General features: G+C 34.9%; 1 protein-coding gene across 3 annotated transcripts in view; it reads left to right on the top strand.

Moving 5' to 3' along the window:
* Positions 1–9,041: 9,041 nt before the first annotated feature.
* Positions 9,042–19,508, top strand: part of LOC138706514 (UDP-glucosyltransferase 2-like) — a 72,579-nt gene continuing 62,112 nt past the window's right edge. For 2 of the 3 annotated variants that reach the window (XM_069835883.1, XM_069835881.1), the window contains exons 1-2: positions 9,042–9,197; positions 16,153–16,315. In XM_069835883.1, coding sequence (XP_069691984.1) covers positions 9,178–9,197; positions 16,153–16,315 — 183 coding nt within the window. In that variant the 5' untranslated portion in view covers positions 9,042–9,177. The remainder of the gene's footprint in view (positions 9,198–16,152; positions 16,316–19,508) is intronic. The other variant, XM_069835882.1, reaches the window with a different exon arrangement.

The following is a 19,508-nucleotide window of genomic DNA, read 5'->3' as shown; positions in this document are numbered from 1 at the left end:
AAATTAGAGCGACGGGACTATAGCTACAACAACGTCGCAATGAAAACTGAAAGAAAAATAACCGTGAAAAATAACGTTAGACCCGCACTCATTGTTACCTTGTCAAATAAACACAAGCGATAATTAAAACGCTTACTATTATACATTTTTGCACGGCAGCACTCATTGTTGCAAAGAGATTATGAACTGACTGAAAGACAATAATATACATTCGGTGAAGTCACTTTCATTGTAGCGGTTATAGAAATAAATTAAAATATACCTGTAGGCAATTTTTAATAATAAATTAATAAATAATCAAATAAAGGCAAAAAAGCATTTATTTTGTAAATTACGCATTTATATTAAAAAAGGCAGAAAAGGGCAACATAAAATTGTGACGTTTCAATGACAAAGATATAATTCATACAGATTTACTTTCAAAAAGAAGATAAATTTAACACATTTAAAAAGGCATTCTGCCAAATTTCCGGCCTCTGCTCATGACTTTCAGTACGACCCTCTGTAAAAGTTACAAATTTCATTTTATATTGAGAATATATTACTTTCCTGATTACTTTTTTGCATTTAATATAAAAAGTAATCAGGAAAGTAATATATTCTCAATATAAAATGAAATTTGTAACTTTTACAGAGAGTCGTACTGAAAGTCATGAGCAGAGGCCGGAACTTTGGCAGAATGCCTTTATAAAACAGTTATATTACCGGTTGTTCTTTATGGTTGTGAAACTTGGACTCTCACTCTGAGAGAGGAACATAGGTTAAGGGTGTTTGAGAATAAGGTGCTTAGGAAAATATTTGGGGCTAAGAGGGATGAAGTTACAGGAGAATGGAGAAAGTTACACAACACAGAACTGCACGCATTGTATTCTTCACCTGACATAATTAGGAACATTAAATCCAGACGTTTGAGATGGGCAGGGCATGTAGCACGTATGGGCGAATCCAGAAATGCATATAGAGTGTTAGTTGGAAGGGCGGAGGAAATAAGACCTTTGGGGAGGCCGAGACGTAGATGGGAGGATAATATTAAAATGGATTTGAGGGAGGTGGGATATGATGATAGAGAATGGATTAATCTTGCTCAGGATAGGGACCAATGGCGGGCTTATGTGAGGGCGGCAATGAACCTCTGGGTTCCTTAAAAGCCAGTAAGTAAGTATTACGAGTAAAAGCGAGATATTCTTAGCAGAAATCAGAACGGTCATAATTCTAACGCAAGCTTCAAATCATATCTCCATCTACCTTATGTTGATCTCATCTGTTACAAAAAAAAAAAAAGATTCACTATTCATGTATTACGGTCCTCAATGCACTGCGTAATTATCGTAAAGCTTTGAGGAGACAAGAGAAAGTGTTTGAAGCAGAATTAACATATCCATACCTTCTACTCAATTGGCGAACTGTTACTGCTTGTAAATTGAATTAATTCATTTACTACGTGTTAATAATCATATACAAGTATTTTATATGTTTGTATTAGTAATACGCGTTACAAGAGCGGTATGTTGACGTTTTCATGTTCGTGGAAAAGATTGAAAAAGCGAAACGTAGTTGAGCGGTTTTAATTTCCGAGAACATGAAAACAAACATACCGCTCGTGTAACGTACATTATTTTGTGCGAAGATCGTTTATTACATACCTGAAAGACGAATTTCTAATTAGTTGCAATGAAATCTCCATCTTGGTTTCTGTTTAATGACGGCAACTTTGGAATACCAAAATATCTATCTTCAACATTGTTGCTATAAAATGTTTTCTGTGTTTACTATACTCCAGCAGGCCGTGATATAAGTCTGTCTTCCCCCCCCCCAGTCTATAAATGCGAACTTAAAACAAACGGTAAGGTTATGTAATGATTTATTTTTCATTTTAATATTTTAACAATATTATTTATATAACATATTGCAGTAATAACATCCGCATCTGGAATCTTGTTGATTTTTTCACGGCTTCCTTAATGTTACTTGCATCAGGAATGCAATAACTTTTGTGGGGTAGTAGAGTTTGCTTAATTTTTGAAAATATTTAAAAACAATAATTAACAGTGCAATTTAGGTGAAATTGCAGTGGTAAGTTTCCAATTTATAATTATTAGTATGTTAAACGTCTCTAAAAATAATGTGTTAAAAGCCTAAAGCAGTAAAATGAATGTGGCGCTTAAGCGGTAAGAAGAGGGAAATTGTTATGTGTGTTACGTTGGGAATACTGAATGTGGTATTTCACACTTACCGCGTATTGGTTTTGTGCGGAAAGCAAGCAAATACGCACGATCTCGCACAAAATTTTTTACATGTTCCACATTTTGAAGCTACAAGGCTGGTGTAAGATCTAGGCAACAAAATCAGTTAAAAATGAAAAGTTAAGGCAGGTTTTAGCCAAAAACTTCTGAATTTTGTCTGACGGTAATAAACTGGTTCTGTATTATGTCAATAACACTTCTTCTTTCTATCCCTCATCATAGAACGTCTTTGTACTCATCTTCCTATACTGTAGAAATACCTCGCCTCTGGAATTCATTACCTAATGACGTCAGGGACTGCCGGACTTTATCACAATTAAAAAATTAAATTCGAAAATTTTGTCTTAGTTAATGTTTTTTAGGTATTGCTAGAAGTATTGATTTGTGTTTTTTTTTCTTTTTCTTTTTTTAATATAAATTACAATTGCAAGTTTCTTGTTTATGTTAGTTAATTAGTTAGGATACAATTAATTATGATACTTAATCACTCATTTAAAGTTTGTGTCACTGCAACCTGTGTGTATTTTTGTGTGGTTTTACTTTGTTTACAGTGTTTTTTTCTCTCTCTTTATTTCTTGTGTAGCTTTACTTTGTAAGTGTGTTTTTTTATGTTTATTTCTATTATTGTATTTGTATTCCTGGTGTTGTGGAAGAGAAGGCCTGATGGCCTTAACTACACCAGAATAAATAAATAAATAAATAAATAAATAAATAAATAAATAAATAATTGTAATGTGTAAAAACGTTGAAAATTAACTAGGTATCAAACAAATTCTGTCACTTTTCTGCGACTACTTAAAAAAAATTGTTAACCCATTCGCTACATAATAGAATACTGACATTTCCGAAATACATGTTGCTAAATAAAAGTATTATTTTATCTTAAAGTATCCATAATTCTTGGATATATTCAATGGAAAGCGACATTCTTCATGAGAAAGTATGTTTAGTCATCATGACAACATAATTAGTTTGTTTTTGTCTTGAAGCTCGCCTTCCATAAAAAAAAGTTACGTAGTTGTTTACAGAAAATGTTAAAACTTCCCTATCGCTTTTTTCTAGACGTATCAGCTTGTGCTGTCAATGACAGAAGGGCTTGTCCCGTAGGATGACATACAGTTTGACTGATACGCGTTCATGTTCATTGCTATCCAATTCTGACCTACTTTTGAGTTCGTTCGATTCAACAGCACGGCTAAAATTATACCAATGTTTGGAGATCATCGCAATTCATCTATGTAGTCCACACCTGCGGAGTAACGGTCAGCGCGTCTGGCCGCGAAACCAGGTGGCCCGGGTTCGAATCCCGGTCGGTATCAGTTATCCGGTTGAGGTTTTTTCCGGGGTTTTCCCTCAACCCAATACGAGCAAATACTGGGTAACTTTCGGTGTTGGACCCCGGACTCATTTCACCGGCATTATCACCTTCATATCATTCAGACGCTAAATAACCTAGATGTTGATACAGCGTAGTAAAATAACCCAATAAAATAAAAAAAATAATTATGTACATATAGCCTTCAGAATTATTGACCATTATTTTATGGATTTCTATGAACAATTTAGTTTCGACTATATCCATGATATCAGTAGCTATTCATCTATACTTGTTTTTTTGAAAGATGGGACATGACAGGAGTGTTGCGACCGGAAAACCAACTGAATGTCACATAGCATGGTAGGCCTGTTGCTATGGTAACAACGGTTGAGTTGCCAAACTTACCGTTCCCACATGGCGAGTTCTTAATAGCTCTCTTGGCGACATGTATTGTGCACACAATGTTAGCATTGGTATGTTTCGTCTTTGTTTCTCTGTCGATTTTTGTATTGTTTTCTTACCTTCGCGTCAATTGTCAATGAATGTTTTAATGTCAGCCATCTTAACGACAGTTGCTATACTTATTTTTTTGAAAGATAGGACATGACAGTTAAGCGGCCGAACTTGGAACTACAGTGCTATGTTGCCAATATGGACTACCACGCTGCCAGGTGATGGAAGGTATCAATTGAGGTTACGATGGCTGACGTTAAAACATTCATTGACAATTGACGCAAAGGTAAGAAAACAACACAAAAATCGACACAGAATCAAAGACGAAACGTACCAATGCTAACACTGTGTGCACAATAAATGTCATTTACAATTCATTTTAATATATCAATATGCCTGGTAAATTATTAATAAGTATTTAATGAATTTCAATCTTAAGGCATATAAACTTATAAGTTTATATGCCTTAAGATTGAAATTCATTAAATACTTATTAACAATAAATGTCGCCAAGAGAGCTATTAAGCACTCGCCATTTGGGAACGATAAGTTTGGCAACTCAACCGTTGTTACCATAGCAACAGATCTACCACGCTATGTGACATTCAGTTGTTTTTCCGATCGCAACGCTCCTGTCATGTCCCATCTTTAAAAAAAAACAAGTATAGCTTCCTTCAGCTGGCAGCGTGGTAGTCTATATTGGCAATATGGCACTGTAGTTCCAAGCTCGGCCGCTTAACTGTCATGTCCCATCTTTCAAAAAAAAACAAGTATAGATGGCGAACTCGACATACTTTTCATATAGCCTATCTATTAAGTCCATTCCATTGATAAGCGCGAGTAAACCAATATACAGGTGCAATCAATATATTTCCGAACTGCACTTGTGTTTATTGTATCGTTAAATACAGTATATGAGGGGCAGTCAAATGAAAACGGGTCACGATGCGTATATCTCACGGCGGACAAGTCGGTACCACTGGAACTTGATTTTTGAATTTACAAATGGTGGCAACTCGCGAAAGCACAATTACAACCTCTGCTTACACACTAGACGTTCGTTTATTATGCTGGAAGTGAGATTAGAGATACGTGTGTTCGTCCAACATCAGTAATGGAGGCAGGTAAAGAAGAACAGCGAGGTATAATGCGATTTTTGACAGCTGAAAGAGTAGCAGGACGAAAAATCCATCGTCGCATGTTTGCTGTTTATGGCGAACACATCATGTCATGTTCGCGTGTACTGGAATGGCAGAAGAGATTCCGAGAGGGACGCGTGTCACTGCAAGACGATGCTCGCCAAGGACAGGCTCATCGTGCCATCACTGCTGCTGTTTTTGCTGAGGTTGATGGTCCTATACAGGGAAATCGACGGATCACTATGGAAGAACTTCGTCGTTTGGTGAGAATAAGTCACGGTTCCGTACACGTCATTGCGACGAAGCACCTGCATTACGGAAAAATCTGCGCGCAATAAGTTCCACATCGGTTGACTGAGGAAAAAAAAAAAACAAACAGAATGGCTGCTTCACGGTCACTTGCAACGATATCACGAGGAAGTATATGCATTTCTGTCCCGTATTGTTACTGGGGACGAATCATGGTCAGTGTTGCCAACTCAGAATTCCATTTACCGCTGCACAAGCTTAAAAAAACCGCTAAACTGTTCTTGCAAAACTCCAAATTTTTCTTAACACATCACTTTCAAATTTGAAATACAAACTATACAGTTTTAGGAACTGGAGAATTTTATAAAAATATAGACTAAGTTATGGAAAATGTGTATCACTTTGTAGGCTCTATGTTCTATGCAAAATCGTATAGACAATTAAATCGGAATATATTGCATTCAATATCACCTTACATCATTTACATCGAGCTTTCGAAATATCACCGGCAACTTTTCCATCCAACCTTTTAACACGTTTTTTTTTTTTTCACACATCTCTAAAATTCTGGAGTTTTACGTGGCATATTTCTTCAAAATTGAATGAAGTAGATCAAGAATAATATACTGGACACTTCACATTCACAATCACACCAGCTCGTTCGAAATCTGATTTCACACTGAGCTAGAGACGTGCCTGCCAACAATGAGTCTGGTTTTAAGTTTTAAGTATATCTGTGTTACATAAACTACAATGCGGAATGATAAATTAAATAATATATAAGACGACATTAAGATATATGGATCATATGAGGAGACAAAGAGGAAGGCAGAAAGTAAGAAAGGCTGGAGAATGCTCGGTTTGCAGTGAAAGACCTGCCCATGGGCAGAACACTATGAATGAATGAATCATAAGTTATCATACATGAAAATAATAATTCAGTTCATTATCTACCCTTTATGATTAAAAATATCAATTCATTTACAAAAACAATGCCTATATGATTAGATTAAGAGTTTAACGAATGTGGCAGACCTTATTTGTATAACAATGGATGAGGCAGGAAATGGGCGTGGTATTACGAAATCGACTTAACATAAAACATTGATATTTTATACTTGCACATTGAAAAAATGTGATAATAGCATATTAATCTCTAGTTTATGATTAATTAATGTTGTTTTCCGCAAGTACATATAAAAACAATATAACATCTTCATAGAAAAAAACTTAAAAATATCATCTCCCTTTTCCTGACTCATCAAAAAACGCCAAATAAATAGCTAGCCGCTGACGGTAAAATTCTGTAGCTAACCATAGTCTTGAAGACACCAGATTTAGCTACAAAATCGCTGACTTGGCAACACTGATCATGGTGTCATTGAACCGGAGAGGAAACGGGAGAGCCAACAATGGAAACACATGGATTCTCTCCCACCGAAAAAGTTCAAAGCAACACACACAGATCATACGACATTCAAATGTTTCTAGAGCTCCGTTGTGCAAAAACAGAAAGACAGCCTACACCACTGAAAACTGTACGTACGTACTTACCTAACACGAGTAAAATGATAGACTCCGTAGTATCCTGGACCCTTTTTTTACTACTACATTCTCTTTTATTTCTGTTGAGGGATCCTATCCATTCTCAAAACATGCATCAATGTTTTGTGTTTTTGAACTAATGACGATCATACGTCACAATACACATGGCCCATATCTCAACAGGTATTTGTTTCCGGACACATGTTTATGGGAACTTTTTTTCTAGTTTCGACCTATGCTACCGCCTGTAAAACATGCGACACTTTTTTAAACACCCTCTATACAATATCTTCTGCTGTGAGATAATTGTATTGCATTTATTAAAATTATGTAAACAAAAGTATAAAGAGTTACTACATCTCGACTTCATAATGTCAATTTTGTTCACCCTTGTCTTTCGGTCACTCCTATACAACTGGATTTCCTCAAGGATCAATATTAGATCCCCTACATTTTCTAGTGTTTATAAATGATCTTGCCCCCCTAATAAAAGATGTAGGTCATCCGATATTATTTGCAGATGACACAAGTATAGTAATTACAGCCAATAACTCCAACACATTCCAATCCTCAACAGAGGAAATTCTCTTCAAAATATGTGACTGCTTCTCAGTCAATAAATTAGTATTAAATTGTAACAAAACTAACATAATTCAATTTAAATCCTGTCCAAATTCAACGTCGCAAATTTCTAGCACAATAATTCAAAATAGATCCCTATCAGAAACAACAACCAAATTTCTTGTCTTAAAAATCGATAATGTGTTAAATTGGAAAAATCATATTAAAGAAATTACCCCCAAACTAAATTCAGGCTTGTTTTGCTATTAGATCTATGCAAAAGATAGTAAATATCAATACCTCAAAAACAATATACTTTGCATACTTCCACTCGGTAATGAGTTTTGGAATAATATTCTGGGGAAATTCCACAGATAGTAACAATATATTTCTATTACAAAAAAGAGCAATTAGAATAATAGTAGGTGCCAAATCTAGGGCATCGTGTAGGGCTATTTTCAAAAAACTACAAATAATGCCCATGGCTTGTCAGTATATCTTTTCATTAATAATCTTCCTCGTATGTAATCGTGAAAACTTTGTAACTATTTCAACAGTTCATAGCATAAATACACGTCAAAAAAATGACTTTCATACTCCATCGGCAAGTCTATCGTGCTATCAAAAAGGAGTGCGTTATATGGCAGTAAAAATTTTTAATAGCCTCCCTATCGATATAAAAAATGAAACTCAAAACATAAGATTATTTAGGGCCAAATTAAAGAAGCACCTAATTTCTCACGCCTTCTATTCTGTAGGTGAATTCATGACATTCAATAACACTTCATGAAATTGATACTAAAACTTTGTGTTGTACTAGTAGACTATATTGTAAATCTCATCTATATATATTTCATCTAGACTGTGACTATAAATTAAGATTTTATAATAGTATTAAGTTTTTTGACTTGTTCCATATTCTAGCTGTAAGCATGTATGAATACCATGGAATGTTAATAAATACAATACAATACAATACAATACTGCTGACAAGTAGCATCGGAAGAACCTAACTCGTTCGCGGGCTGTTCCTCATACTGTACATACCTGACGTAGACTTTATTGTTAATGAAAAAATTACAATTAAAGAAATATTTTAAGTTAAAACATTTTATCCTGAACGAGGCCCCTTTATTTACTCACAGCAGCTAACAGTAGGTTTTAATGTATTATTTTATTGCTGTTCTGTCCTCACAGTTTGAAAATATGTTCCAATTATCACCATGTTTTTCCTTTCGAAATCATTCTCCCCTCGAAAGTAGATACCAGTAATAGGCTACAAAGGAGACCTTGCACGTAATTGTAAAACCTGTCGCTGAAAAAAATGGTAAACAAATATTATCAGTGTAATATGATTCCGATTGGTGTATCGTGTAGCAATAAACTTATTTCATTGGCTAAGAGAAGGTTGCGTGGAATTAATCACCTTATAATCATTAAAGAGAAAGGTGTTACACAACGTATTTATGCACAAAAAAGGGAAATACCTGTATAGATATCTTCAATTCGCTCTGTCTAAAAAACAAGAGCTGTCCTTCAGAACTGATAATATCCGAATACTGCATAAAAGAAATGCCTTCCCGCATATGTTATAGAGAAACTCTGCAAACAAGACCGAGTTACGTACGTAAGAATTCATCTTCGTATATTGCATTGAAGCATATGTAACATGTTAAATACGAAACCGTGGTAAGTAAATTTAGAGATAAAAAAGGTCCACATGTTTAAATAATACCTTTTCCGAATATAACGCAAGTTTATACTGACTTTTAATTATTTTATTTATGACTAGCAGTACCCGTGCGCTCCGCTGCACCCGTTAGAAATAAATATAAAGTAATTACATAATTAAAATAGGACATTTGATCCAGGGAACATTCGTGTTTGATAGAAGGATAAATCGTTTAATATGTTACTTAATTTAAATTGCATCCAAATAATTAAAATGCGATCATTTTGGTCCAGAAACGCTCATTTGGTGCAATGACAATTCCTTTAACATGTTTCTTAATTTTTATTACATGCAACCATAATTTAATGAAGATTGACATCATTTAGATTTAATGTGTATATATATTTTTTTTACTTGTTATAGGTTTCCATTGAATTATGGTAATAACTTAATTTTAACCCTTGTTTTCTACGTATTCAGTAAATGGCGCTTGGCCCACTATGGTTCTGAACCCTTCAAATAACTTAAATTATATTGTATAATATTACATATTATATTATATTATATTATATTATATCAGAAGTTACTGTAATAACATTATAGCATTATGTCCATCTAGAGAAACTACACTTTCCAATGGTGAAATAATAATTAATTATACAAATCGGTTAATTTAGCTTCCGGTATTACTTCATACAAACACAGAAACATTCTCTGTAGGCTATCTTTCATAGCTTTCGATTGTTGCTGTCCAAGGCCCCTTATAGACTAAGTCATTTATTTTTTAATTCATTACACGGCCTTAGATGGCAGTTATTTTAATTTTAAAACTCATTTATCTCATTAAATATCAGTCCTATCAAAATTGTTCAAGGCATAAAACGTATCGCAAATTATTTTTAAAGAAACTTTTGTTATGTAACATTTTTCACAGAAATCAATAATAAGCGAGATATTTCGATTTATTTAATTCAGGTCCCCTTATAACCCCCCTTTTAAATAATGTATTTTGAATACCATGTAGCCTAAAATCTAAGTTACAACGAACTTAATTTATATTCCAATTTTCATCGAAATCCGTTCAGCCATTATCGCGTGAAAAGGTAACAAACATACAGACAGACGGACATACATACAAACAAAAATTTCAAAAAAGCGATTTTCGGCTTCAGGGTGGTTAATTATATATGTTAGGACCAATTATTTTTGGAAAATCGAAAATTACCAGAAAAATTTCGGCTACAGATTTATTATTAGTATAGATGATGTTAAATTAAGTATTCATTTTATGAGGTTTTTCTTCCGCATGCAAGAAACATGATGGTTTTTACAATCTTTGATGGGTCATTCCATACAACATTTTAAAATCTGTAACGTCAAGTTCTGGATTTTTTCAATATTCTAGTAAATGAATGTCATAATAATAAATAGTTAAATGGCCTAATATGAACTTCATCTCACCAATGCTTGAAAGTAATGAAGGGTGAAATATTCGGGGAGTTGATATGTAGACTATTGTTAAAAATATTATTAAAATGACATGCTTCATTGTATCAACGTAAAATTGTGCCAATACAATGATGACTCTATATATTTAAACTTACTTCTGAGTTATTATGGATTTTTACTTCGAGCATGTATTAAAACTTACAGTAAAATAAAGAAATGTTAATATTTTAAAATCGAATATTTTTTACGGTGAGATAAACAATTTCTTAATCTATTACAAAAATTTTATGATGGGATCTCTAATACTTTGGGAAATATTAAATAAACCAGAATTGCAAATGTTGCCATTAAGGATCAAAGTCGCGTGCAGTGTATTACGTCACGCGCTCATACCAGACATACACATGCGCGCTTAGCGATCGATATGACAAATGCTAGATGTTGCGACATCCGCTCAATTGTACGCTAATAGATTTCACGCGAGAGCTTGTTTTCTTTTCCTGTTATAATCTCAGCACAACTTTGTCCCTTCAGTTTATAGGGTGATTCTGTTCTGGTCTGTTCTGTCATTGTAACTTTTCCCCTTCAGTTTAGACGGCGATTTTGATCTGTTCTGTCATCCTAAGTTGTAAGTATTCAATATGCCTAAATTAAAGACGAAAAGTTGGCATCATCTGTGGTGTTGCAACACTTTCGTACTTTAAAAACATTCGTCACAAGTCTGTAAATGAAAAGTGACAAGTAACATGTGTAAAAAGGTAGGTTATGCTATCTGAGAACGCTTTTTCCATAAGATTTCAAAAATTTAAATAATTAGTGAAGTTGCTGGGACTGAAAGTAAGGTCGACAAATCAACAAGCGAAAAAGGATGTTTACAAACAGAGGAGGGAAACTCAACGAGTGAAGAAGCATATGCTCCTGAACGTAAGGAACTATAAAGGTACCTATGAGAAATCTATCAGAAATATTGACGTCATTGTTACAGAGAAATTTAGTAGAAATTTAGTACAAGGAATGAACGACAACTGACAGGGCCAATATGATTTTAGTGAAAAGTGACTGTAAATTTCATTAATAACTTCATTGGTTGGCTTCAAAAATTCAAGGTACTGTACACAACTTCATTGAAAAGTCCCAAGCAAATTATTTAAAGTAGCTGAAAAATGAAATAAAGCCTGGCGAGTTCATTATCATTGGTGATTTTTAAGAGAATTACAGTTTCATTAATCAAGATGCTACACAAGGTCATCACTGGAGTACTTCTCAAGCAATAATACACCCATTCACAGTATATTACAGAAATTCAGTTGGTGGTAATTTAGAGAACCTTTGTTTTTCAGTAATTTCGGAATGCTTAGTTCACGATAGTGCAACAGTTCATGTTTTTAAAGGCAAATGATAGAACATCTGAAACAAACACATACCGAAATATCTAAAAAAATATATATGATTTCAGTGGTGGAGCAGCTAGCGAATACAAGAACAAAAAAAAATGCGTTAATCTACTCAATCATGAACACGATTTTCAAATACCTGCGGAGTGGCATTTCTTTGGAACTAGTCACGGTAAAGGGCCCAGTTACAGTGTAAGGGGTACAATCAAGCGAATCGCTGCAAAAGCCAGGAACTCTAATTTCAACTCCTAAAGGACTGTATGATTGGTCAAAATGCAATATACAGGGAATTATTGTGCCATTCACATCCACTGAAAAACATGAAGAAGTAGTTACAAAATCTAAATCCTCAAAGATTTGCCGGCCTCAAGACTGTTCCCGGAACAAGAAGTGTTCACTGTGTGGTTCCAGTTAATGGAAAGTTAGCAATAAAACCCTATTCTGCTTCATCAGAAGTACCGAAACTAGTTTAAATCAGACGTGTGACGCGCATCGGTCGTCAACGCGGAAACGCTTCTCGCAGTGACCAGCAGCAGTGATGGCGCATGGCGCAGCGGCATAGATCACCCTCTACACGGCGAATTGTTTTAATTTATAACTTCCTTATTTTTGAAGATCCCATTATGAAAATTTGACAGCCTAATGAAAATGCTCAGTAAATTGTCATTTATTTTTTTCATGCGAATTCAAGTATTCGATTTTATGTAATGGCGTTTTTTGAAATATATTTTTGAATCCCTTTGAACACAATTTTCAGAGCTGCACTGAATTATAGTATCTTAATAACCTATTTTGTAAGCTATCTAACGATATCTTTAAAAAAAATTTTGTAATTATTCTTATGGTCAGAAAACAAATTTAAAATAGAGCTATATGCTCAAATAAAAATATTTTAACTGCTCATTACATTTAAACGGTAGCTATCGCAAACATAATTTTGTACATGATTAATTTATACGACATAAAGAGTTGAATGTACAATTTTTAACAAATTTGGAGATATGAATGTTTTTAGTCATACTGTTTTGCATGGAATTACCAGTGCAATCAAAGAATCCGTTGACTGCCATTCTCTTCAACATGACATTGACGCAATTTGTAAAGTGATCTGAAGACAATAATAATGATAATGATGATGACAATACTTACTTACTTACTTATTGGCTTTTAAGGAACCCGGAGGTTCATTGCCGCCCTCACATAAGCCAGCCATAGGTCCCTATCCTGAGCAAGACCAATCCCACCTCTCTCAAATACATTGTAATATTATCCTCCCATCTACGTCTCGGCCTCCCCAAAGGTCTTTTCCCTCCGGCCTCCCAACTAACACTCTATATACATTTCTGGATTCGCCCATACGTGCTAATACCCTGCCCATTACAAACGTCAGGATTTAATGTTCCTAATTATGTCAGGTGAAGAATACAATGCATGCAGTTCTGTGTCGTATAACTTTCTCCATTCTCCTGTAACTTCATCCCTCTTAGCCCCAAATATTTTCCTAAGAACCTTATTCTCAAACATTCTTAACCTACGTTCCTCTCTCAAAGTGAGAGTCCAAGTTTCACAACTATAAAGCACAACCGGTAATATAACCGTTTTATAAATTCTGTCAGATTTTTTGACAGCAGACCGGAAGATAAAAGCTCCTCAACCGAATAATAACAGGCATTTCCCATATTTATTCTGTGTCTAATTTCCTCCCGAGTATCATTTATATTTGTTACTGTTGCTCCCAGGTATTTAAATTTTTCCACCTCTTCAAAAGATAAATTTCCAATTTTTATATTTCCATTTCGTACAATATCCTCGTCAAGAGACATAATGATATACTTTATCTTTTCGGGATTTACTTCCAAACCTAACGCTTTACTTGCTTCGAGTAAAATTCCCGTGTTTTCCCTCATTTTTTGTGGATTTTCTCCTAACATATTCATGTCATCCGCATAGACAAGCAGCTGATGTAACCCGTTCAATTCCAAAACCTCTCTGTTATCCTGGATTTTCCTAATGGCATACTCTAGATCAAAGTTAAAAAGTAAAGGTGATAGTGCATCTCCTTGCTTTAGCCCACAGTGAATTGGAAACGCATCTGACAGAAACTGACCACAATAATAATAATGATAATAATAATAATGATAATAATAATAATAATAATAATAATAATAATAATAATAATAATAATAATAATAACGGTGACACTCAACCAGAGGCCTATTCCACAAAGGTATGGTGTTGTACATTACAAACTACTCATGAAACATGTTGTAAAGTATGGAGATGCATCTTTCTGTTCCACGAAAGAATTAAAGTGTGTTGTACAGTAGTGGCAAAAAAACCCTTGTAGCTGATTTCAGAGCCTTGTTCACTCCAGAGCACGATAGACTGGTAACTAAGACTTTTGTGGCTCGAATCCTGCCTGGAAAGGAAACTTTTTTTTGTTCCTTATTCAAATTTATTCCCAATACTTTTCGATTGCAGCGATATTTTACTACTTAATTAACTTATTATTCCCAGAACATGAATTTTACCAGCAATGAAAAAGTATAATGCCAAAATAACGCACATGTGCATGTCATATGTATCTATATAATGTAGGTTGTATAGGAAAATTATGTCCACTTATTAATCAGTTTGTTTTAACTGTTATCATTAATTGCAATTATTATGTGTAAGTAACAGTGACTGTGAGTCAATAAGAGCACAAGAGCACGTGAACACCTTGTTTCCATTAATGCACGACTAGTTTTATTATTTAATACCGTATTGACGTAGTGGGAATGTATAATATCAGAATCGAGTATTTTAAACTTCCCGCATCTTGCATAAACTTCTTATGTAAACTTGGCAATATCCGTTCATGTACAAGCAGTGCTCTGTTCAAGAAGGTTACAGGAATTTCACTCATGCTCGGGAGAAAATTGTCTTTCGCTGGCCGCTTATGACTCGTCAAGAGCACAAAGCATTAAGTGAACAGTGAATCTATCCTACAGATGTCAGGTGCATCGATGCTATCGTTCACGATGATATATCTCGAGGATGAAATTTAATAGTCTGCATTCTAGTCTGTAGGTTTCAGCATCTCACTGTCGGAACGTTTATGCTGTTGTGTGTACAGTGCTGCTACGAGAGTGTAGTTTGTGAATTACTATACTTCAGTGTCAGCATAATAGCATAGTTTGGCTTTCAAACACGTGCTGGCTGAATGTTGTGGTGGTATGAATTTAAGTATCTGAATGGTAGTGTATAATATTTAAGAATAATATTTACTGGCATGTAGGCTATTTATAGTAATCCATCTATGAAATAGGATTACAGTACTGGTATAGGCTATAGTGTATCAGTGTGTTGTGAACCAAAATATATTACTGAACACACGCTTTTGTAAATAACGGCACTGTTGTATGTATTCATTTTTAACAAACGTAAACAATGAACTCTGTTCAAGAAATTGGGAACAGTAAAGAACTGGGTAAACTGGCTTACCAGGAAAAATTGGAAATAAAAAGACTCAGTTTCATTATTATTATTATTATTATTATTATTATTATTATTATTATTATTATTATTATTATATGTTCTTTTGAATTTATATACGGTTTTTTCGATAGTGAAATATTTGAATAATGACATTTTATATTAGGCTAAACGTACGATTTCAAATTCTCTTCGATTTTGGAACACAAAATTGTGAACACATATAATATTTTATCACGAGCCGCCACTGGTAATTAAGTTACCACTGCCACTGGGTGTTTGTCCATTTGCAGTGTGAACGCGCGCGCGCGCACACAAACACACACACGTGGGATCAACAGACAGGTGCAGAAGCTGTCACACGCAGATTCCGATTCCAGGCGGCAGACTTCTACGACACAGGGATACAAAAGTTGACCCCACAGTATGACAAATGTCTCAATTCCGGTGGAGAATATGTTGAAAAATAGCTCAACAATTGCTGTATTTGTTCCAATAAATCTTTCCATGAAATTGTATTTTCTTTCTGTAAACGGCCCCAGGGAAACTTACTTTCTGGACGGCCCTCGTATGTTTTATATTTTGGCAACATTTTGTCCATATTGTGCCGGATGTAGACATAATGCAATTCCGTATCTTGTTCCCATTGCAGCAGACCTGTTATGGATTCTCGTCTCGTCATATTTGTTGTTCTACTGTCCATGCTGCCCGCTCTGGAGGGCGCCAGAATCCTGGCACTCATGAACCTACCTTCACCTAGCCACACGTACTTCAGTAGGACCTTGAGTCGAGCTCTAGCCAGGAGAGGACACCAGGTAACGAGGCAGGATTTATGTGACACACTAATAATCTGTGGCGCGTTAAGTATACCTCTTCATAGAACATCTCGTTATTCATCATCTTTTACAGTATCCACCTCGCGACAATGGAATTCCCTGTCACAAAGTATTAGGGGCTGCAAGACAATAAACACTTTTAAAAACAGCTTAAAAGATAGCCTTCTTAGCATTTCAGTCCAATCATACTGACTTAAACTATCACTGTCTACATTGTTACTCCTTCCTTTAGACATGCATCCTGATAGTGCTGTATTTTCAAAATTGTCTCATAATAATCTCTTTCTATTATCTAACATTATTTGAAATATATTAACATTCTATGTATTTTAGCTTAATTCTGCTACATAGTTTGTATTTCAGTGTTTAATTAATAGTTCATAGTATTTTGTTGTTTAATTCGTAAATAACTCTTGTATACATGTAGCTCTTATCTAAATCAAATTGTTGAATTCTTTGTAAGTTGATACATATGTATGTATACTTTTTGCTGGTTGAGTGAAAGAGAAGGCCTTACGGCCTTAACTCTGTCAGCTAAAATAAATCATTATTATTATTATTATTATTATTATTATTATTATTATTATTATTATTATTATTATTGCACTGCAATGTAAATTATCCGTTCGAATTTTCCGCACTCGGGGGTGTTCCTTCGAGCGAAGTGCACTCTAAACTGCTTGACGAGCAAACTATGCTCGCATGGATGGAAATTTGCAGGAAGCAATCCGGAATCGTTAAAAATTTTACTCGAAAGCGCATATAAATAGCCTACAGCACTCTTTACTGTGACCTAATGAGTTAGATAATGTAAGGGATAATGAAGGATAAAATAATAGAATAATATTTATGTTAGTTCTAACTTATAGTATTTTGCTGTATTCTGTATCTAATTTTACTTTCTTCCCGCATGTCAGATGTTGTATGAATGAAAATTGATTGCACATTTTTCACCTCGTACACAACTTACTTACTTACTTACAAATGACCCTTAGAGAACCCAAAAGTTCACTGCCATCCTCACATAAGCCCGCCATCGGTCCCTATCCTAAGCAAGATTAATCCAGTCCCTACCATCATATCCCACCTCCCTCAAATCCTCAAATCCATTTTAATAACATTATCCTCCCATCTATGTCTCGGCATCCCCAAAGATCTTTCTTTCCCTCAGATCTCCCAACTAACACTATACATTTCTGGATTCACCCATACGTGCTACATGCCCTGCCCATCTCAAACGTCTGGATTTAATGTTCCTAATTACGTCAGGTGAAGAATAAAATGCGTGCAGTTCTGCGTAGTGTAACGTTCTCCATTCTCCTGTAACTTCATCCCTCTTAGCCCCAAATATTTTCCTAAGCATCTTATTCTCGAACACCCTTAACCTCTGTTCCTCTCTCAAAGTGAGAGCCAAGTTTCACAACCATACAGAACCGGTCAATGACAACACAAAGGATGAGAGTTTGGCCGGCACTGGAAATCGAGTCTCGGCATAGCTCAGATAGAAAGAGCACTCAGCGCGTCAAGCTGAAGGTCCTGGGCTCGATTCCCACGCCAGAACGAATTTTTCTTCATTAATAAGTCAAACTGAGAGTCCAAGTTTCACAACCATACAGAACAATCGGTAATATAACTGTTTTCTAAATTCTGACTTCCAGTTTTTTTTGCGAGCAGACTGGATGATGAAAGCTCGTCACCCGAATAATAGCAGGCATTTCCCATATTTATTTTGCGTTTAATTTCCTCTCCAGTGTCATTTATATTTTTTATTGTTGCTTCAAGGTATTTTAATTTTTGCACCTTTTGAAAGGATAAATTTCCAATTTCTATAGTTCCATTTCGTACTATGTTATCCGTATACTTTGTTTTTTTCGATATTTCCTTCCAAATCTATTCCTTACATGCTTCAAGTAAAATTCCTGTGTTTTCCCCAACAGTTTCTGAATTTTCTCCTAATATTCACGCCATCTGCATGAACAGGCAGCTGATGTAACCCACTTTGTACACTACATGAACCATTATTTTCTATATTAAATCATATCTTTAGATCAAAAATATAAATAATACAAGAATAAATACCATTTTAAATTGCATCTTTGGTTCTAAAATGAAAATAGTACAAGAATAACAACTGAGAACAACGAAATTAAGTATTCATTTTTCCTTTAGTAACAAATTGTTTCCACACATCACTTTTAAGGTCTAATGGCTTACTTAATTTGTATTTGTGGCTTAAAAGTTTAGCCTAAACGAACTGTCTAGTTTCCCTATCCATGTTTATTTATTGGGGCAACTGTGGCGAGTGTGTTTTGCTCGTCTCGAGCATCAATCGCTCTAAGTTTAGTGGCGAGCGATGAAGCCTCGTACACTCGCAGTATCTATCAGTTTAATAGCCAACTACGCGTACACGATCGCTTTTACTATTGGCAGGACGAATAGAAGAATAATAGTGTACGCACTTCTATGCTTTCCCATTGTCGGTGGCGGACCTGATAACTAGTGGCGCTTCGATCGCTAGGATCTATCGGTTGTCTGAGGTCAGACACCTCGAAAATATATTTCTCGCGCTTTTAATGATGAAAGTTGCTAGGGATTGCTAATATGCTTTGTTGTTGAGGGTTATGTAGATGTCTTCAATTTGTTGTGCTTTGAATTAATCAGTGACAAAAGAATATTGTGTGGTGGTTTACAAAATAATTACAAAAGTTGCTACGGGTTGTTAATATGCTTTGTTGTTGAAGGTTATGTAGATGTTTTCAATTTGTTGTGCTTTGAATTAACCAGTAACAGAACAATATTGTGTGGTGGTTTACAAAATAATTACAAATATGCCGTACTGATTTGTTCCGGGTTGTAGATCGGAATACAGTAGAAATAGTGTAACAAGACATTTCTTTTCAACTCCCAAAGAAAAAGATGAGTTTGGGAAATGGACCAGAGCGATTCCGTGGAAAAATAGGCAGCTTTCGGTAAATAATCGTATTTGTGATATGCATTTATTCGAATACATGATTATAAAATCAGATTGTCTTATTACAAAAAGTCATAAGACATAAATACCGCGAGTGCTTTGAAAATTACAACCAGGAGCTGTACCTCATATTTTCCCTAATTTACCGAAATGATTAAATAGATGAGAATAAACGTTACGGAGTGGTAATATTCGATGAGG

The sequence above is a fragment of the Periplaneta americana genome, chromosome 9 (assembly GCF_040183065.1).
Source record: "Periplaneta americana isolate PAMFEO1 chromosome 9, P.americana_PAMFEO1_priV1, whole genome shotgun sequence".
Classification (NCBI taxonomy): Eukaryota; Metazoa; Arthropoda; class Insecta; order Blattodea; family Blattidae; genus Periplaneta; species Periplaneta americana.
The sequence above is the reverse complement of the archived record's forward strand: the minus strand, read 5'-3'. Positions and strand labels throughout refer to the sequence as shown.